This window comes from Athene cunicularia (assembly GCF_003259725.1).
Source record: "Athene cunicularia isolate RWA chromosome 12 unlocalized genomic scaffold, athCun1 chr12_part1, whole genome shotgun sequence".
NCBI lineage: Eukaryota > Metazoa > Chordata > Aves > Strigiformes > Strigidae > Athene > Athene cunicularia.
Genome location: NW_020799116.1, coordinates 16,646,596 through 16,667,130, shown reverse-complemented (window position 1 = coordinate 16,667,130; position 20,535 = coordinate 16,646,596). Strand labels below are relative to the sequence as shown.

General features: G+C 53.4%; 1 protein-coding gene across 1 annotated transcript in view; it reads left to right on the top strand.

The window, feature by feature from the left end:
• The window catches only part of DNAH1 (dynein axonemal heavy chain 1), a 76,717-nt gene extending 56,225 nt beyond the window's left edge, over positions 1–20,492 (top strand). Inside the window, exons 53-79 of the mRNA XM_026857191.1 lie at positions 45–236; positions 791–901; positions 2,437–2,622; positions 7,235–7,426; positions 7,865–8,032; positions 8,652–8,843; positions 9,226–9,357; positions 9,598–9,723; positions 10,234–10,353; positions 11,168–11,317; positions 11,726–11,886; positions 11,995–12,220; positions 12,305–12,500; positions 13,156–13,307; positions 13,816–14,012; positions 14,419–14,563; positions 14,985–15,143; positions 15,580–15,711; positions 15,891–16,061; positions 16,502–16,681; positions 16,769–16,945; positions 17,666–17,836; positions 18,029–18,159; positions 18,537–18,681; positions 18,936–19,142; positions 19,586–19,820; positions 20,202–20,492. Coding sequence (XP_026712992.1) covers positions 45–236; positions 791–901; positions 2,437–2,622; positions 7,235–7,426; positions 7,865–8,032; positions 8,652–8,843; positions 9,226–9,357; positions 9,598–9,723; positions 10,234–10,353; positions 11,168–11,317; positions 11,726–11,886; positions 11,995–12,220; positions 12,305–12,500; positions 13,156–13,307; positions 13,816–14,012; positions 14,419–14,563; positions 14,985–15,143; positions 15,580–15,711; positions 15,891–16,061; positions 16,502–16,681; positions 16,769–16,945; positions 17,666–17,836; positions 18,029–18,159; positions 18,537–18,681; positions 18,936–19,142; positions 19,586–19,820; positions 20,202–20,323 — 4,476 coding nt within the window. The 3' untranslated portion in view covers positions 20,324–20,492. The remainder of the gene's footprint in view (positions 1–44; positions 237–790; positions 902–2,436; positions 2,623–7,234; positions 7,427–7,864; positions 8,033–8,651; positions 8,844–9,225; positions 9,358–9,597; positions 9,724–10,233; positions 10,354–11,167; positions 11,318–11,725; positions 11,887–11,994; positions 12,221–12,304; positions 12,501–13,155; positions 13,308–13,815; positions 14,013–14,418; positions 14,564–14,984; positions 15,144–15,579; positions 15,712–15,890; positions 16,062–16,501; positions 16,682–16,768; positions 16,946–17,665; positions 17,837–18,028; positions 18,160–18,536; positions 18,682–18,935; positions 19,143–19,585; positions 19,821–20,201) is intronic.
• Positions 20,493–20,535: the final 43 nt, after the last annotated feature.

Below are 20,535 nucleotides of genomic sequence, written 5' to 3'. Positions count from 1 at the left end.
TGTTCAGTACTGAATAAGATTGTTGCTTTCGTTCCTTCTTGTAGATTCAAGTATGTGTAGAGATCCATCAGAGTGTGGCAAAGAAGTGCCAAGTATACCTAGCAGAACAGGCCAGACACAATTATGTCACTCCCAAGAGCTACCTCGAGTTCCTCAGCATCTTCAGTTCCCTGATTGGAAAGAAGAAACAGGAACTGAAGACAGCCAAGAACAGGATGAAAAGTGGCCTAGACAAGGTTCGTCCCTCACACCCAGGAGAGATTTTGGCCCCCCCATACCTGCTCTGAACCAGTGAAATTTTTATATTTATATATTTATAATAATATTTTTAGCCACAGAAATGCAGCAAGATGCCCTCCACATCTCCTGCGTAACAGGAGAAAGCTCATGCTAAAGGAAATGAGAACTATGCCTTATGCCAGGTCTAGTCTTTCTAAAGGTCTGAGTCTGTAACAGCTCTAAAAGTCTTTGGGGACTACAGACCCCTCTGTAGCTCATCATCTCTCAGAATGTTCCTTATTAACATTTTCTCTGAAAGCCCCATAACATCACCATTGTTCTGCTGATTGCCATGAGCTTTTGAAGTAAAGTCCATCACATGCAGGCACCCCTAGGCACTACTGTTTATAAGTACACCACAACGCCAGATTGTTGCTTAAGCAGGGGCCAGGGCACAGCCGGCTTTGCACAGCCTGACACTGGGCAGGAAGCACACACAAGGGCAGCACAGCCCTTTCCCGGGGCTTTCCGTGGCTGCTGACTGTGCTCTCACTCTACTCTGCTCCCGCAGCTCCTGCAAACAGCAGAGGATGTAGCAAGGATGCAGGAGGAGCTGGAGTCCGCCCGCCCTCTCCTGGCACAGGCAGCCAAAGACACACTGGCAACCATGGAGCAACTGCAGGTACCGCGGCTGGACAGCCCTGCGCTTTCTGAGTCTTGACTGCTCAGACTGGACACAGGGCTGGGGGAGGCCTTGTGGGCATTCTACAAAATCCTGCTTGATCTGTCAATAAAAAGGCCTCAGGTATTTATGCAGAGCAGCACTATCAGCAAGAACAGCCTTCTGCTGGGGTCCCCACGCTGGTGTTGGTGGGGACCGGTCACAACCTACCAGCCAGCTGCTAGCAGAAGGGATGGCTCACCTGCCTCTGTCTGAAACCACAACCCAGGTGTTATAAATTGAGACCACAATGGATCATAATCCAATTAAAATTTTATTAATTATAGCAAGTAGAATATGAGCAAAGACAGCGCTGGACGGCAGGGGAGTCTGCGCTCCGCCAACTGCCGTGCTGAGCAGTTCAAACAGTCCCTTTTTATACATCTTTACTTCCGTGTTCATGAAGTAGTGGAGGTACTCTGCATGCTTCAGTTGTTGTTAGGGGGTCGTTTTCTGCCTCCTCACTCATATGTCCTTATATGGGGTTGTTTGTCCTGTTTCTGTTGATTCCTGGAAATCTGGCGGTTATCTTATCTTACACAAGCGATGTCTGGTAGCTGTTTGCATAAGCGATTTCATTTTGTTGCCTAGTCTTTACATTGAGCTTAACATAAATCTTAATAAACAATACCCTAGTCCACAGTTTCTCACACAGGGGTCTGTCAGCCAAGCTACCAGCTCCTTTTCCTCACTAGTTTAGATCCTTGCAAGCACAGACTAGCCACACTACTCACCCAATCCTCAGGTGGCCTGAGCAGCTCAAAGCCCAGACTTATTGCTGAACAGGATCATTCCCCCACATCCCATCCTCGGGGAGCTGGTCAAGCTGCAGCCTGCCCCTGCCAGCCCAAACTTCAGGGATCATCACACACAGTCACTTGTGCCACTGCAGAAGAGAAAACTGTCCTGTGTTGGCTGTCACTACTTTTGCTCCTCCTTGTGTTCCTCCCTGCCTGTCTCCTACTGTGGGATGGACAGACTGAGACAGAGGGAACAGACACTCTGCATGCTAAGGAGGAAAAGTCTGAAATTGCCCATGTTCCCACATAGTAGATAAAGATTTGGCTATATTCCACATCGCCTTTACACCTCCTGGTAGTGTTTTAACCCTGGGGGTAGGCAGAAGTGACAGTTTCAGAAACAAAACCCTCAGCATATCTTCTTACTCGTCCACCTCCCTACACATTTGTATCCCTATGCATACTCTCCCTGTGCCAATAGGAAAAATTTATAGAGCAGCTAATTCCTTCAGGACTAACACCATTCCAAGCATAGCCAGAGTTGGATCTTGTGGGTGATTTCTACAGACTGACAAAAACCTCCTGCTAGTATGATGGGGGAAGGGGATCCCCTCCAGCAGTAGGACCCCAGCATGTCCCTGCTGGAAGAACACACATGACCTGCCAGGACAGCTGTGATCCTTACCTAGCAGTGCTGAGCCAAGCCAAAGTGGTGATCTGGCTCCAGCGTGCTTCTGAGGCTGTCTGGTGTTGCAGGTGGATACAGTGGTGGCTGAAGAGACAAGAAGTGCTGTGCAGGCTGAGGAGGTGAAGTCCAGAGTGAAAGCTCAGACAGCCCAAGCCATTGCAGATGATGCTCAGAAGGACTTGTCTGAAGCCCTCCCAGCCCTGGATGCTGCTCTTGCCAGCCTGAGGAACCTCAACAAAAGTGATGTTACAGAGGTAACTGGGTTGAGGAGGAGGGTGGCAGAGCTGGGTCTGATCCTGGAAAGCCTCTCGCTTTGCAGCAATTCCCCTTCTATAGGTTTGTAGTATCCCCAGCATCTCCATCAATCCCCCTAGGCTCACAGTCTGGGCAGCTGCCCATACAGCTTCTCAGCTTCATTCCTTCAGAAGCAAATAGTTTTGCAGGCCAGAGAGGCAGCAACTGGCTCTTGGGTGTTCCTACATGTTGTTTCCAACTTGTACCAGAGAGGGTGTTGAAGAGGGATCACCCTATGGTGCCTGTCCATGGGGGTAGGTGGCAGGGAGTACCACAGTGCAACTCGAGTATTGCCTGCACAGCACAGGGACAGACCTAGCAGCACACTGTCTGAACCAGCAGACTCTTCTGAAAGTGGATCCACCACAGGCAGAGAAGAGGAAGAGGCAATGGCTGGTGAGCTGACTTCAAGAAATACTGGCTTGAAATAGGATAGTCAGAGAAAGGAGAGCGATTCTGAGCCTGGCAAGTGTCACAGCCCATAGCCAAGAGAGCAGACTCAGCAAGTACAAGATCTCATCACACAGGGTGTAACATCTGCAGAGGGGAGAGACACACTTATTGCTCTGTAATTGTGAATAACATACCTTTTTATTCCCCACAAAACATACAAAACTCCTTTCACCATAAGGTGGGGAAGGACCCAGTGTCAAGTTCACTTGCCCCCAGCACCCATCCTCTTGTAGAGTTGGCATGAAAAGTCTCCTGTCCGTACAAGGCTTCCAGTGCCAACTCACAAAATGCATCAATTTCTTACACATCACCTAACCCACCCACCAGCTTCGGGAAACTCTTCTTTTAAGGAATAAGTTCCCTGTTTTTTTAAGCCCAGCTACTGGGCCCAAGTAACCTGTCACTAGAGCCAGGACCATCAGAGTTCTCTTCCAGTGCAGGATTAATAACCCAACCAAAAGAGGACACCATTTCCATGTCAGGGAGCAAGCATCCCTTTGACCTACTCCTCTGCATAGGGCAGCTCCCTCAGCGGGGGACAGAAAGCTGACACCTGCTTCTCCAGGTGCTCCACCACCTCTCTCAGCCGATCCTCATCACAGTAAAAATACACATAAAGTTTGCACTCTGTCTGCAGGATAGGGTTCCCCAGAGATCTGCGCTTGGCCTTCAAGTCACTCAGGAGATCTGTTAGCATTTGGTAGAGGTTGTCCTGCATGGTGATCAGTTGCTGGATCATCTCTGTGATCTCCTGAGGGGCAGAACCCAAACACATGTGAACATGCAGCCCACCAGAAGCAAACTATGTACCTGGCTCTGGCCTCTAACCACATCCAGTCCAAGGAACAGAGGTAGCTCTGACACAGCCCTGTGCCACCCAGCAAGGCCCGGTGGAGCAGGAGTGCTTGCTTACCGGGGAGGAGAGCTGCAGCTTGTTGGAGCTGTCATACAGCAGCTGGTAGAGCACCTCTGGAGGCTTCCAGGGCAGGGAGCTGAGGTGTAGGAGCTGCTTCCAGCACCCTCTGGTCCTGAACCAACTGGGAGCACAGGGCTACCATGGCCTTATAGCTGCGTAAGATCTGCTTCTTCTGATCTTGCCCCATCAGCATGTCCCAGAGCCTGCAAGAGGGGACAGCCAGCTAGAGGGTGTGAGCAGGGTGCCAGCACTGAATAACGGGGCTCAGGGGACATTGTGCACTGTGGGACTGGAAAGCAAGCAGCAGTGGGGCAACAATGAGAGGACAGTCACTCCTGGTGAGCAGCCCACATCCTGGAAGAGCTCCGTGAAGGACCAGACTAGCTCAATAGCCTGTCAGGGATTCCTTGCTGTCAGACACCAGCACCAGCTACTCCAGAGCTGGGTAGAGAAGACTGAGAAGTCACTGTCAGTGCAGGACACCTAAGCAGAGAAAGCTCTTGCTCCAAGCAGCTTCTGCTTCCTTCTGGCCCAGCTCTCCTTCCCCAAGGGTGAAGACTTGCCTCTACACTATCCACCTTCACATCCTGGGAAAACCTCTGTTCTCCATACTCATCCCCTTCTCCAGGCCCATGCTTTGCTGCATCAGCCCTAACCAGGCAGGAAGAAGCAGATGCCGTCTTCCAGAGAATTTCACACCACTGTGGAGCCAGGCTCCTGCACTGGCAGAAGAGCACTGCTAGGCTGCCTGATAGCTTGGGTCTGCCCCATGCCTCTCCCATTCCCATGGCACCTCCTCCACATCCAGTTTGTTCCTCATCCGCACACACACCTCCAGGCCCTTACTGTACAGCAGAGGGGTCTCTGGGGTCTATCCATGTGCACGGACAATACTTCTTGCAGGAACTAGTATCTCTGAAGTAGTCCTTCTGCTCCTGCAGCCTGGTCTGGGCTTCCCTCATGGCAGTTTCCATCTCCCCTAGCCAAGCTTCTTTCTGGTCCATCTCCTTTATCTCACGTTTCAGCTGGAGCGCCAGCAGATCCAAGCGACTGCTGTGCTGGCTCGCCAGCCATGCAACCGCCTCCTCCTGCCTCCCAGCAACATACTGCAGATGGGCAGCTTTCAGGCTAAACTGCCTTTGCAGGATGGACAGACGAAAGAGGCAGGCCTCTACCTTCAGCAGGGGTGGCAGCTGGTGGGCTAGGGTCTGCATGATGTCACAGCACAGGGTATGAAGCTGCTTCTGACGTGTGGCAGCCTGACTCTGGAGCTCTGCCTTGACTACATGCTGTGCGAGGGAAAGACAAAACAGCCTGGAGCACCTCTAGTGCTGCCTGGCTCTGCCACCCACTCCTGACCTGTCAGCTGTGCTCCAGCATTCAACAGGAGGGACTGCCTGCAGCACAGGCGGACCCTGCCACAAATAATGGTGGAGGAAGGGGAGCACTGGTCCTACCTGTTTCTCCTTTAGAGCCCCCAGAGTCCTCTGGGCCCATTCCAGTGCAGCACAGTGGCCTTCCACTTTTGCTGACATGACTATAACCTCCCTCTGGGCACAGATATGTGCTGTCTCCATTTGGCTCAGCTCCTTCCAGAAACTGACTTGGTCATCCAGTACCTCATCTCCATCAGTCCCAAGGCTTTTTGGCATCTTTGTTTTCTTGGTGTCCTTTCTCCCTCTGGCTTCCTGGCTGCCATATCTCTTCTCCTCATTCCCCATGCTCAACACCTTTCTCCTATTCCTCCCCTCCAATAGCAGCTCTGCCCTTGACCCTTGGACCAGTACTCCCTGACTTGCTAGTGCCACCCCCCATGGTGTTTTCACACACTCTTGACAAGGAGCTCCTCTTCCTTCTGGTATTTCCCAGTCTGAGTCTATCTGTGTCCCAGCCTCCAGCCTTTCCTTCAGGTTTCCCTCTCCCTGTGCACTTGCTCCCTGAGCATCTGGAGCCTGGACACTCCCTGGTAGGACCTGCTGGGTGAACCTTTCGAACACAGCAGTGGCCTGTTGTTCTAGCTCCATGTAAGGGCCAAGATCCATCTCACACAGCAGTGCTGGCGGCCAGCCTTTCCCCATGTCCCCGTACCACTCTGCCAGGTGCTTCGCAGCTTTGCTGATCTGGCTCAGGACAGCTCTGGTTTGTAAGATCTCCACTTCCATGCCCATCTGAGCCTTCCTCAAGTCCTGCTTCACCACTTTCTCATCCTCCTCTAAATACTTCAACTCTTGCTGCAGGTTGGCTGCGCAAACCTGCACCTTATTGTGCTGCCAGAGCTGACAGTCACGATAGTCCTGAAGCTCCTGCTGCAGGGCCTCCAGAGAGGGACCCTCATCACTGGGGGCCACTGTCGTGCTTGGGAGCTGCAGGACATGGCAGCATGCCTGCAATGCCTGCTCAAGGACATTGCCTTCCAGGATGGGCTTACCTGAAGCCAGCAGAGCATCATAGGCCTCCACCTCAGCTGGGCTCAGCACATTCTCCTCACCCACCGTGCTGCAGAACCACTCGAGGAACTGCTTTGTCTGAGGGCAGTCATAGAGCCAAAGTCCTTCACACAGAGGGTGTCTGCATGGGGATAGACCAGGCGCAGTGACACCACAAACTCTGCCCCTCTGTCAACTGTGTGCAGTGGGAAGGCCTGGAAGCATCTCTGGCTGAACATGGCAAGGATGGTCAGCACTAGAAGGGAAAAAAGTAGGAATCATCCTTAAGGCTCCCGATACCTACAGCCATCTCAAGGGTGCTGCAGCAGCATGCTTAACTGCCTGCTTGAGAAGGGACTCAAGCAGTCCCTCCACAAGTGCTGCAGACCAGCTCATGGGGTACAACATTGCTATGGTGGCTTATAAGACAAATGAGAGCCCACAGAGCAAGGGAGAAAGACTGCCTGTGCCCCATTTCCATATAGCCTCCTCCCCAGGGCCATGCAGATCTAGCTCCTGTGCTAAGACACCTTCAGCCTGTAAGATATATCTGTCAAAGAGAGCATCAGTGCAGGCTTTTTCAGCCTACCTATAGTTCACTCCATGTCCTTTCTGATAACCAGCTTTTCTTCCAAATATCTCTGTCCTTCCTGCCTGTGCATTGCATCCTCTAAATAGCCTGCCTCTGGTCCCAGTCTCCCTTGGGTCAGCTGAGGGATGAGCACCCCATCTTGCTGAGAACCAGGCCAACCCACTGTCTCCATTTGGGTTTTGAAGGTACGAGCAATGCAGCGGCCTCCCCTTGGTGTGAAGATGGTGATTGAAGCTCTCTGCATTATGAAAGGAATCAAGCCCAAAAGGGTAGCAGGAGAAAAGCTAGACACCAAGGTGGATGACTACTGGGAGCCAGGCAGGGTCCTTCTCCAGGACCCAGGGAAGTTCCTGGACAGCCTGTTTAAGTATGATAAGGTAAGTGGTGGCAGAGGGAAGCTGTAACCAGGGATCAAGTATTGCCTCACAGAGATCCTTCTCACAGCAATGAAGCTTAAATTCCATGTGGGCAACACCCTTCAACACCAGAGGATGAGGAGGTATTTAGTCTGGAAGTCCTTGTGTCAGCTGGCTGCACTTCATTGTCTGGGGCAACAGGACCCAGACTCACAGGTCTTCCCCTCCTGTTCCTCTGCTCTTTCCTTGTGGCGGAGCTGGATGGAAGTGGTATGGGAAGGGATTTACCCAATCCCACAGCTGTGCCTCCCAGGCCTCAACACACAGCAGTTTCATTTCTCTCATTCCAATGCAATATCTTAACTACCCTGCCAGGCCCTGGGGCAGGCTGCAGCCACTGGGGGAAGCCTTTTGAGTCCCTCCTCGCTGATCTCCTTTCTCTCCCACCATTCCTTGCAGGACAATATTGCAGACACTGTGATCAATGCCATCCAGCCCTACATCGACAGTGAGGAGTTTCAGCCAGCTGCCATCGCCAAGGTCTCCAAAGCTTGCACTTCCATCTGCCAGTGGGTCCATGCCATGCACAAGTACCACTTTGTGGCCAAGGTTGTGGAGCCCAAGCGGGTAAGAGGCAGCATGACCCAGTTGCTCTGGCTGTTAGGGAAACAGTGCTAGCAGCCCCCTTCTACAAATGCTGAGAGTCACCATGTTCTCCAGATCAGGGCATAATATTCAGAACAAGCCTTAGCAGATCCAAAGCCTCAAAACCCATTAACATAATAAAGTAAAATAAATCAGCCTAGAATATGTTGGGACAGAAGCATTTAGTGCTGAGTGCCTGGCTTAGCAGAGACTGTACTTACAGAAGCATTCCAATATCTCACTGCTGGTTTAGCCTTAATCCTCTCCAAACTTAGTTATCTCTTTATTATTATTTTGGGGCAAGCAGAGGAACCTTTCCTTTGGGTCACTAGTGGGCCACATCCTGAACTTACATAAGCTGACACAGGCTCTTGGCTTTCTAGAAGTATACAGAAATGCCCTCCTCTCCCCTACTTTTATTCCTGGGCTTGCAAAACATCCCCCTGGAGTTAGTCAGGTCAACCTTTGTCATACAGGAAAGGATCTCAGTATCAGCTACTGCTTTTATGGAAAACCAACTCTTGCTCCAAGGTCTCTGGATTTTTGGGGAAGAGTCTGGCCACATGCCCAACACACACTGTTTCCTTGTGCATCTCCCCAGCGAGCCTGGCGAGAGGCTGAAGAAGACCTCCATGCCACTCAGAAGGTTCTTGAGGAAGCTAAAGAACGCCTGAAGGAGGTTGAAGGTGGCATTGCCATGCTGCGAGACAAGTACAAGGTCTGCATAGCTAAAAAGGAGGAGTTGGAGATGAAGTGTAAGCAGTGTCAGCAGAGACTGGACCGTGCTGATATGGTAAGAGACAGAGATGGGTTCTGCCTGCCTACATGAGACAGCTTGATTTCAGGACAAGGAGCACAGTGGTGAAAACATCCACATGCCTGCAGTTCATGCAAATCCTAGGTTGAAGCTGCCTAGCCAAATCTCAGCAGCACAACAGAACTGGGGAAGCTAAGCTAGCCAGGCACTGGTGTGAAAAGCTGCATCCTCCCATGTGCAGCTTCTTCAGCCAGCAACTGGATTACATGCTCAAAGCTAGGGACAGAATTCAGATATGGCAGGGGCCATCCTGCAGCCTCTGCACATCAGAGTCGCCTGCAGCATTACTCAGAGATTAAAAGGTCCAGGACACAGGGTTAGATCATGCAGCAGCTCTCATGTGCAATTTATCCCACAGCTCATACGCAGCCTGGCTGATGAGAAGGTGCACTGGCAGGACACTGCAGATAACCTGGATTACAAGATCCACAACATCACTGGGGATGTGCTGATTGCAGCTGGCTTTGTGGCATACCTGGGCCCTTTTATGGTAAGTGTGCAATGCTCCCTGCAAGGGGTTCAGGTATGTGCTCTGCTCTCCTGGCCTCTTGCTGGCCAGATCCACTAGGAGAAAGGGGTAGGGCAAAAAGGCGCAAAATCCCTCCTGGATCTCTCTCTGTTTATGCCAGAGGCTGCACAGGGACCCTTCTGAAGGGAAACAGAAGGGTTTAGATGCTCACAACAGACTAATTGCAACTAAGAAGTGCTATGATGCTGCTTCTCATTGCAGGGACACTACCGTGTAGCCCTGTGCAAGGAGTGGCTGAGGCAGCTGTCAGAAAACAACATTCCTCACACCACAGAGCCAAACCTGATCAGCACCCTTGGAGACCCCATGGAAATCCGCTCCTGGCAGGCAAGCTGCAGCAAAACCCAACACTTCAGACTGAAGGCCTCAGGCAAAGGCTAAAACACTCAGCTCACCCCTCAGGAGGATCACCTGTGCCAAAGGACAGACCCCAGACCAAACAGCTCAATAACCACCAAGAGCCTCCACAGTGCAGAGCTGTAATTGCTGCTCAATGTGCAGGAGAGAAGCTGGCAGCACCCAGGGCAGCAGCAAGCAGCAGCTCTGAGGGCATGAGCCTTAACCCATAAGGCTTCCCCTTTACAAACCACAGGCTTAGAGCAAAGCCCTAGCCATACCCTGCCCAAGCCTAACTCGGCCAGCACAGCTCTGTCCCATGGCTCAGCTGCTTTCAGGCAGAGCTGGAGCTCTGGACTCAGCTGCTCTGTTAGGAGTACCCTCACCACCACCCCCCTCCACCACACTAGGACCACAGAGGGGCCAGGGCAGCAAGGGCTTCTCTCTGGTCACCTGCATTGTGCTACCAGGTGTTCCCAACAGTTTTTCCCTCCCCTTTAGATTGCTGGTTTACCCAACGACACCCTGTCTGTTGAGAATGGGGTAATAACACAATTCTCCCAGCGCTGGACTCACTACATAGATCCCCAAGGACAAGCAAACAAGTGGATCAAGAACCTGGTAAGATTTGTGTGGAGGAAAGCCAGATCTGCTAGGATAGGGGAAGCAGTTCTCTGTTAGGAGCTGCCCAGAGCAGCCTCAGGCTTTGGGCTCCAGAGCTGCAAGAACATCACACTGTCCCAGCCCTCCTAGCACTAGGCAGGCCTTGCATCCATAATCATCCCAGGTGGATCTCCCTGTTTGGGGAGATCAGCACAGGGCAGGAAGGGCTTGTAAGCAAGTGAGGCATCAGATTCCCACTCTGGCTCTCTACTAGCATTCTGGGGGCCTTACATCCTTTACCACACCCTAAAACACACAGCAACACCAGCATCTCCCATAACAGCCCTTAGGGTCTCTAGGGATCAGAGCAACATTACCTGGCTAGCAAGCACAGTGCCTGGTGTCAGACTGCTGGAAGCACAATCACCTCTCCTCTTCCTCCAAAGGGCCACCCACTTCCCTTTCAAAGGGCCTCAAGGAGGCTCAGGCAGCTGCTCCTGTTTTGCTCCCTGAGGGCTTTTCCCACCCACCTGCTCTCACTTTAGAGGCAAATGAGCTCTGAGATACCAGTGTGGGGCTCTGCAGCAGTATGGCTCTTTAAAGGAGATTATCCCCATTTCCCACCTTACCTGCTGTTTTATTAAGCTGTCTCTAGTGCCTAATGACACGGACTAAACTTGCCAAAATAGCCAAAAACTAAGAAAAGATATTGTTTCTGCTATGCTGGGGAGCTAAATCAGCCAGCCCAGTGAGAGGTGTACCGTGCACCAGAGCTGGATGTGAAGGTGGGCAGGACACTGCAGGGACCATGCCCTCCCCTGCTGCCTTTCAGGAGAAGGTGAACAATCTGGAGGTAGCCAAGATGAATGACCGGGACTTCCTCTGCAGTCTGGAAAAGGCCATCACTTTTGGGAAGCCCTTCCTGCTGGAGAACGTCAGTGAGGAGCTGGATCCGGCCCTTGAGCCTGTTCTGCTGAAACAGGTCCTGTGTCTCACCTTGGCAGGGAGGGGCAGCGAGTACCCGGGGGGCTGTAAGGGGAAATCTGGCCTGGGTGCAGTGGGATGTGGTGGGCTCGTAGGTCTCTCTGGGTAGGCAGCACTCACATGGATGCTGTCTGTTCTGTGCTTGCCTTTCTTGGCAAAGGCTCCAACATGTTGGCAGCCTCCTGCACACCCTGATCTGCCAGTGGGAGTCTTTGCCTGGGAGGCAGGGCCATGGAATACAGCTGCTCTATTCCATCTCAGGCCTTTGGGTCTGCCAGGTAGCTTTGAGCTCCTCTGTCCAGAGAGCCTTAAGACTCTCTCCTCACATCCCAAGGCACAGCAGGATGCCTTCCCTCACGAGAGGTACCCATCCCAGCCTTCCTGTATTTGTCCCTTCCTGGTACAGACCTACAGACAGCAAGGCAACACCGTGCTGAAGCTGGGGGATACAGTGATCCCCTACCATGAGAGTTTCAAGATGTACATCACTACCAACCTGCCCAACCCTCACTACAGCCCCGAGGTCTCCACGAAGCTCACCCTCATCAACTTCACCCTCTCACCCAGGTACCTGCTTACCCCGTTAGCTGCCCATGCTGCTCAGCCTCATTCCTCACAGTCCTCAAACCCTTGGGCCTGTTGCCCCTACCCTCACCTCTGTGGCTTTTGTTGTAGTGGCTTGGAAGACCAACTGCTGGGAGAAGTGGTGGCTGCAGAGCGGCCTGATTTAGAAGAAGCTAGAAACCAGCTAATTCTTAGCAATGCCAAGATGCACCAGGAGCTGAAAGAAATAGAAGACCAGATCCTGTATCGGCTCAGCACTTCTGAAGGAAACCCTGTAGATGACTTGGAGCTCATCAAAGTGCTGGAGGCGTCCAAGCTCAAGGCAGGAGAGATCCAGGTCAGAGGTGGAGGTGCCCTCCCCCTACAGCTGTGCATTCCCTGACAGCACTCCACTAATCATGATGTCTCTTCTGTCCTCCAGGCCAAGGTAATGGTGGCAGAGCAGACAGAGAAGGACATCAACATCACCCGCCTGCAGTATGTGCCTGTGGCCATCCGCTCGCAGATCCTCTACTTCTGTGTCTCAGACCTGTCCAATGTGGACCCCATGTACCAGTACTCACTTGAGTGGTTCCTCAACATCTTCCTAAGGGGGATCAGTAACTCCAAGAAAGCAGGTGCCTACCTAGAGCAGCCCCTCCTATCCTCTTCCTCACCCCACATGCCTGGTCTAGCAGCAGCAGAAGGTAGGACACCTGCAGAGTCAAGGCAAACGTGGCCACTTGCGTTGGCTCTCAGCATGGTCCAGACCTGCCTCTAGTTGTGTCCACACAGCAAGGGAAGATGTAATCGGAGCCTGCCCTCCATTCTCTTCCCTGCTACTTCTCTGTTGCCGTGTCTGAGTAGGTGGGAGGGATGTTAGTGCAGGGCACAGGCAAGGTACACGCCATCCTGGTAATGGCGTGACTCTGCTTGTCACAGAGCCACTTCCATGCACAGCTCCTGGCTGCTGTGGCCAGGCTGGGGACAGCTTTCCCCACCAGCAGCACGTGATGGCCAGGATGGTGGTGGCTGGGCCCATGTAGGCTGCCGTGGTGCAGTGTAGGCAGCCTTCCCATACTGGGGCAGTGTTTTCTTCTGTGTGCTGTGTCTCACAGCCTTGTGCTTTCACAGGGTTTTCTCTGCCAAGTCTATATTTGAGAGCAGCATCTGTTCTTCCTGGGCAGGGTGCGGGTGTCCCCTGTGACCAGGAACCAACAACTGACATGGAGAGCACCCTCCACATCACCTGTAGCACCCACCATCTTTGACTGGTTGTTGGGTTTTTTCCAGACTCCCTGAAGGACCGGGTTGTGAACATCAACAACTACATCACCTTCAGTCTCTACAGCAATGTGTGCCGTAGCCTTTTTTCAAAGCACAAGCTCATGTTTGCCTTCCTGGTTTGCATCCGGATTCTGATGAATGATGGGCAGATTGATATGGTGAGGAAGCCACCTTGGTCCTTTGTTGGGATCCCATCAGGGCAACTCAAGCCCAGCCTGTTCAGCCCCCTAGAATAGCGGTAGAAAAGGAGCCTTGTTCACTGGGGCTGGGGGCAGGCTTGGCAGGCTGGTGAGCAAACCCAGAGCTGCTGTCTTCACTCGAATCTCAAACCTTTCCCTGTGTCTATATGCAGAGCTGCCTAGGCTGAATCACCTGCAAGAAAAAAAAAATCAACTGCTTTTGCCAGTTTACTGCCAGACTGCTGCAAAGCTTAGCAAATTCAGAGGGAGCAGGCAGGGATCAGAAGACAGAGAAAAGCTAGCGACAGCTAACAGTGATGTTGATCTCACCAGACTCTCCAGTTCACTTACTCCTCAACACACACACCTGGGAGGAGAAGCAACAGAAAGTTAATACAGGGTTTTAGGTGTATATGGCACAAACCCAGCTGCCTCAGGCCCAGGCAGGTAGGCTGTAATCCATGACCATGTCCTGTCATGTTCCCAGGATGAGTGGCAGTACCTGCTGTCAGGAGGGACCATAAAGGAGATGAGGGAGAACCCAGCTCCAGCTTGGCTGTACGAGAGAGCATGGGGGGACATCCTGGCCTTGAGCAGCCTGAAGAACTTCTCTGACTTCGCCAATGATTTTGTGGCCAACCTTGAAGCGTTCAGGGCCATTTTTGACAGCTCCAAGCCTCACAGGCAAGTGCCCCCTTCTTTGTCAGCAGATGTTCTGCAGGTAATGGGGTCTCTGGGAGAGCCAGAGGAGCCAATACAGCCACAGTGCTGGCTCTGCTCCCAGCACAGTGCCATGCAAGGGGGAGGACAAGGCACTGCCTTGACTCCACAAGGGTGGCCCTTGCTTGTGCCTGTTGCTTGCCCAAGGCAGAGCCACACGATGCCTTAGCCCAGCAGTATTTGGTGCTTCCCCAGTGGAAGCAGCTCTGGCTTGCCTGCTGATGGTTTCAAAGCTTCAGACAACAACCTCAGCCAAGTGACAACTTCTCCCTTCTGAAACCGCAGTGGCTCCCTGCAGGCAACTTGAACGCTTCTGGGGGAGCTGCAGGATCTGGCACATCTCCCCAGAACGCATCTCGTTGCTTTGCAGACAGCCCCTGCCCGGGAAGTGGGAAGCTGAGCTTGATGCCTTCCAGAAACTGCTGGTTCTTCGGTGTCTGCGGGGAGATATGATCACCAATGCTGTGCAGGACTTTGTGGCACTGAACCTGGGTCGGCGCTTCATTGAGCCACAGGTAACCAGCCAAAAGGAAACACTTGGTGGGGCCAGATATGGAGCAGAAGGCCTCAAGCTTGCTGTCAATGGGCTGTCAGCATTTTCCAATTACAGTGAGGGTGCTCCTGCCTCTCTGCAGCTGCAGTGCTCCCACAGCTGGGGAAATACATGTAATGTGCACCAGTTAAACCAGTGGGAGGGGCAGGCAGTACAGGCATACGAGGGAAGAGTTGGAATGACAAAGGGGAAGGTGGTTACTGCCCCGATCCTAGCGCTGCTGGAGGAGAGCTGTACTAGGCCCTTATTGAACATGTTTCTGGCCTCGGCACCCAAGAACATACCAGTGCCTTGGACAGAAGATGGAGGCCAGGCAGGGTGAGGAGCTGCTGCATGTGGTGCCACTGTGGCCCCTTCACTCTGACCAACTTTCTGTGTTGCAGGCCACTGACCTCTCAGTTGCCTTCAAAGAGTCCACTGCTACCACCCCCCTGGTGTTCGTGCTGTCCCCAGGCACTGACCCTGCTGCTGACCTCTACAAGTTTGCTGAAGAAATGAAGTTCTCTGAGAAGCTCTCTGCCATTTCTCTGGGCCAAGGCCAGGTAAGGTGCCTATGCCTGGGGCAGCAGTCCTGCCAGCACTCCCAGTGACCTCACCTAGCTCCAGATAGGTCAAACGCCCTTGCAGCACAGTGAAAACACCCTCCTGCCCCCAGACCAACTCGCTAACCTTCTGATAGCTGGAGGAGTCGGTTTGGTGGGGGGGCTGCCGCAATTCACCCTATAGTGCCCTCTAACTTCCCAAATCCATTCCCAGTTCTTCCATTCCCTCCACCCTCCCACACAGGCTTGCAAATGCTGTAAAAGGACCTTTGCTGTGTCGTCAGACAGCAAAGATCCAGCTGAGCCATGGGGATAAAGCCAGGCTGTAGCTCTGGAAAGTGATCCTTCCACCCAGCAGCTGTCTCCCTGTCCAGCTCAGCAGGGCACAACCCGTGATGGACTGGGGTCTCTGAGCTCTTCTCGTCTGCCTCCTTAGGGCTCCCGTGCTGAAGCCATGCTACACAGTGCCATGGAGCAGGGCAACTGGGTTTTCTTCCAGAACTGCCACCTGGCCCCCAGCTGGATGCCTTCACTGGAGAGACTCATCGAGGGCATTGATCCCAGCAAGGTGAGCTGGTTGCCTGCCCACCCTGGGGATAACAGGCAGGAGGCTGGAGCCCTGGGAGGAGCTCAGATCTAGTGCAACACCATCCACAAGTTCCCTGTAAAACCAGAGTCACAGTGCAGGAGCAGCTGCCTTGGCTGTGCCTGCATGCTCTGAACACTTGCTGCCTTCTGGATTTCCAGGTGCACAAGGACTTTCGCCTCTGGCTCACCAGTCTACCCAGCAACCGCTTCCCTGTGTCCATCCTCCAGAATGGCTCCAAGATGACCATTGAGCCCCCCCGTGGGGTCAAGGCCACCCTGCTCAAGTCCTACAATAGTTTCAGTGATGACTTCTTGAATTCTTGCCCCAAGGTAAGACCCAGGTTGTGTTTTGGTTTGCTGTCCCCAGCCCATGCCTGCTCCAGTGTATTTTGTCCACCTGGATGTTGCTCCTCTCCAGGTGTAGATATTCCTCTCCACTAGAGCTCTCACATGCTAGAGAAGGGCAGGTGGTATTTCTCATCAGTCCACATCTGCTCTGTGATGAACCAATTAGAAGTTTCACTCTGAGAAATGGAAGCAACAGGATTGTGGAGGCATGGCATAAGACACTTACAGCTCTCTTTAAGCAAGGGATTGGGTCACAGCCTTCCCCAGCACAGCAGCCTGACTGAGGTTTGCACCTCTCCAGGCTCCACGTGGCACTGCTGAATTGGCACATCTCCTGTGCCAGGTCCCAGCAGGAACTGACCCCATCCAAGGATGCCTCCTCATAAGCTGAGCACCTCTTCTCCCTGCTCCCCTGCCCACAGGTCGTAGAGTTTAAATCCTTGTTGCTGTCACTTTGCTTCTTCCATGGGAACATGCTGGAGAGGAGAAAGTTTGGGCCTCTGGGGTTCAACATCCCCTACGAGTTCACAGATGGAGACCTCCGCATCTGCATCAGTCAGCTACGGATGTTCTTGAGTGAATACACAGACATCCCGTACAAGGTAAGTGCATGAGCTGGCCCTTCCTCTGTAGAGAACAGGCTCACGATACACATGCAGGTCAGAAAGCCATGGGGGGCTCCCTCACAGGTTCTGAAGTACACGGCTGGGGAGATCAACTACGGCGGCCGCGTGACTGACGACTGGGACAGGCGCTGCATCATGAGTACTTTGGAAGATTTCTACAAGCCTGAAGTTTTAATTCCTGAGTTTGCCTATTCTGAATCAGGAATCTACAAGCAGCTCAGTACCTCATCTGACCTCGATGTAAGTGCATGAGTAACAAATTGCAGCTCATAGATCCAGAGGGATCATCATAGTGCAATGGGGATCTACTCTTCCCTGAAACTCCTGTGTTTCCAGTTCCCTGGGGGAATATAAGTTTGTAAGATCCTGGGCATTTTCAGCTCCTTTCAGGAAGCTGCATCTGGTTCAAGCAATAGGAGGAAAATATTGTCCCTGTGCACAGGAGGTGGTAGCAACTATCACCAGAGTTCCCCAGCTGAAAGCTTTTGTACTCTGAATCATTTTGATATCACATGCCTAAAGTACCCGAGGAGCTCTGCAGGAGACACAGCAAAGCTCACTGCCAAGCTGCCTGTTCTTGTAGCATACGCTTGCTTCTACACAAGTGCAGTTTAACTCCCCAGCCAGACCACAAACCATGACCTCCACTCAGCCACCAAACCTGGCTCAAAGGAGCTGCTACCCTGGCATCCCAAGTTCTGTGTCAGCAGGCATTGCTGTGGATACGCATAAGCTGCAAGTTGTGTTTCCTGGCTGTGATGGGTCAAAGAGCTGTGCAAAAGTCAGATGAATCAGTCTCAAACACCAAGACAAGGAATATCTCCCAAGCAAGTCTGATCTGTGGGGTTTAGCTTATCCAGCAACCCTGGCTTAGTCATTTTTTTTGGACCAGGCCCGTAGCAGCACCACAGCTTTATCCCTGTGCTTTTGTCCTCACAACCTGTGTGGGTTCCTCTGCAGGACTACCTCCAGTACATCAAGAGCCTGCCGCTCAACGATAGCCCAGAGCTCTTTGGTTTACACGAGAATGCCAACATCACCTTCGCTCAGAAGGAGACCTTTGCTCTGCTGGGGGCCATTACGCAGCTGCAACCCAAGACCTTCATGCTGGGAGGCCGCAGCAGGGAAGAGGTGGGTGCCCTGATCCCATCGGTGCTCTGGCAGCCAGTGCCCGGCGCAGGCAGTGAGCACTAACACCAGCTCTCAGCAGGTGCCACCCTGCCTGCTGGGTGCCAGCAGTGGCACAACCATCCTGGTGTTCCCTCTCCCCTTCTTGGCAGCCACAGCCAGGAGGACACTCACCTCTTGCTGCCTTCCTTCCAGCTCGTGGAGGAGACCTCCAAGGACATCCTGGCAAAGCTGCCTGCCCCCATGAACCTGGAGGAGGTGATCCACAAATACCCACAGCTCTACGAAGAGTCCATGAACACCGTGCTAGTACAGGAGGTGATCAGGTAAAACCCCTGTGGGATCAGCCCTGGGCCAGCAACCAGCTGGCCCCTCGGGGAGCAGCAGAGATGTGCAGGCCCCTGCTCCCGCCCCTGCTCCCACCCATCTGAGGAACCTCCTTGCTGAGCATGGCAGCGGGGCTGGCAGCCAACTAACAACTGTTGTCCCAGCCAGGACCTTCTGCAGATCCCTGTCTCCATCCACTACTGTCAGCAATGCCGGGCTGGGGGAGCAGCTATGAGACCCCGTTAAAGAGGAGCAGGGCTGGGAGTTACATGGAGGAACTTCACTCCTTGTACAGAGATCCAGGCCCTCTATGGGCAGACATGGGTGATAAACCACTGCACTGAGTGGTTCTGCTCCCTCTGCTCTTTCTCTGCAGGTACAACAGGCTCCTGGAGGTGATTGCTCAGACACTGAAGGATTTGCTGAAAGCTCTCAAGGGCCTGGTGGTGATGTCCTCTCAGCTGGAGCTGATGGCCAGCAGCTTGTACAGCAACGCTGTCCCCGAGGTGTGGAATGCCAAGGTACATGCCCCAGCCAGCCCAGCCGCCGCAGGAGCTCACTCGGACAGGGGAATGGGCCAGCAGCCGCTGCAGTGGGGCTGGGCTGTCACATGAAGCTGGCTCATGCTCCCCTGGCGTGGAGAGGTCTCCTGCCTGCTGCAGCTCGCAGCTGTTCCCAGCCCTGGGCTGGGTGAGTCCCTGGGCAGCTGTCAGCAACTGGGGCACAAGGGTGTCCCCAGCAGCATTCAACACCCTCCTCTGTGGGTGCCCCGCAGGCCTACCCGTCGCTGAAGCCCTTGGCATCCTGGCTGAATGACTTGGTGCAGCGCATTGAATTCCTGCAGAAATGGATCACCCAGGGGATGCCCTCCGTGTTCTGGATCAGCGGGTTCTTCTTTCCCCAGGCCTTCCTCACTGGGACACTGCAGAACTTCGCCAGGAAGTCCGTCATCTCCATTGACACCATCTCATTTAGCTTCAAGGTCAGTAAGGCAGACAGAGACTTTGGGGTTTTCTGGATTTCAATTTTTTTTGGAATCTGCTGCTCAAAGGCCACAAAGGCAGCTCTTCTAGCCCTGACCTGCTCAAGAGGTGAAGCCACTAGCTGCACAGCTGTCCACAGACCCCCATCACCCCCTTGGTGCTCAGATACACCCATCCACACTGCTAGGCACCTCCCCAAGGCAAGCAGAGGCTTCTCTGCCTCTCCAGAGCTGCTCACATACCCCTCCACAGGCTTTGCCACAGGCTGCTCTGCAGCCTCATGACACCAGATGCTGGAAAACCCAGCCCAGGCCATCTGAGAGCTGGGGCAGGCTCCACTTCAGTAGTGCTGACTTAACTAAGAGACACTAAAGGGGGTCCTGGGGGCTGAGCCTCCAGGGACATGGCTCAATTGAGGGCCTGGGCCCACTCTCCTCTGCAGGTAATGAAGGAGTCGGTGAGTGAGCTCACTCGCCATCCCGACAAAGGCTGCTACATCCACGGCTTGTTTCTCGAAGGCGCCCGCTGGGACCCCGCTGCGTTTCAGCTAGCAGAGTCGCACCCCAAGGAGCTTTACACAGAGATGGCCGTCATCTGGCTGCTTCCTGTCCCTAACCGCAAGCCTCCAGCCACCGGCATCTACCTGTGCCCAGTCTATAAGACCCTCACTCGTGCAGGTAGATGCCCTGAAGACAGATCTCCAGGATCAAGGGAGAGTGTAGAAGCAGCTGAGAAAGGCAGCCCAGGAGAAGCTGCAGGAGCGTGCAGGGGCGTGGAGCAAGGCACAATTGCATGAGACCATCCAGGGAGAAAAAGATTTATCCTGCTGCGGCTGTGGAGATGGAGCAGCTGGGCACCCTGGTGTGCAGCAGTGCCTTTGGGCCAAGCTCTCCTCAAGCCCCCACCTGAAAATACCCAAGTCCCTTTCCCCCAGCCCTGCCCAGGCTGTCACCTAGCACAGGGGATCTTATACAGGGTCACTTGTACAGGAGTTCCTGGTCAGTGTGTAGCAGCCAGGGCTGCAGCACAGCATCCCACCCTCTCTTCCTCCATTACAGGGACACTGTCAACAACAGGCCACTCCACCAACTACATCACTGCTGTGGAGATCCCTACGGACAAGCTGCAGAAGCACTGGGTCAAACGGGGCACAGCCTTGATCTGTGCCCTGGACTTCTAACCAGAAAACCAGCCCAGCCCAGGACAGCAGCCCAGCTGAGGGCCTGGGCCACCGCTGTTCTGCACAGAGGTAGGCAGCACTGGCAGGCAGCAACAGCCAAGCACTGACTGCTACCAGCCACTCCCCGTCTCCTCCTGCCCTCGGAGCTGCATCAATAAAGTGAGCTTAACTCCACCAGCATCACTTCACCTGGTCTTACTGCAAGCTCCAGT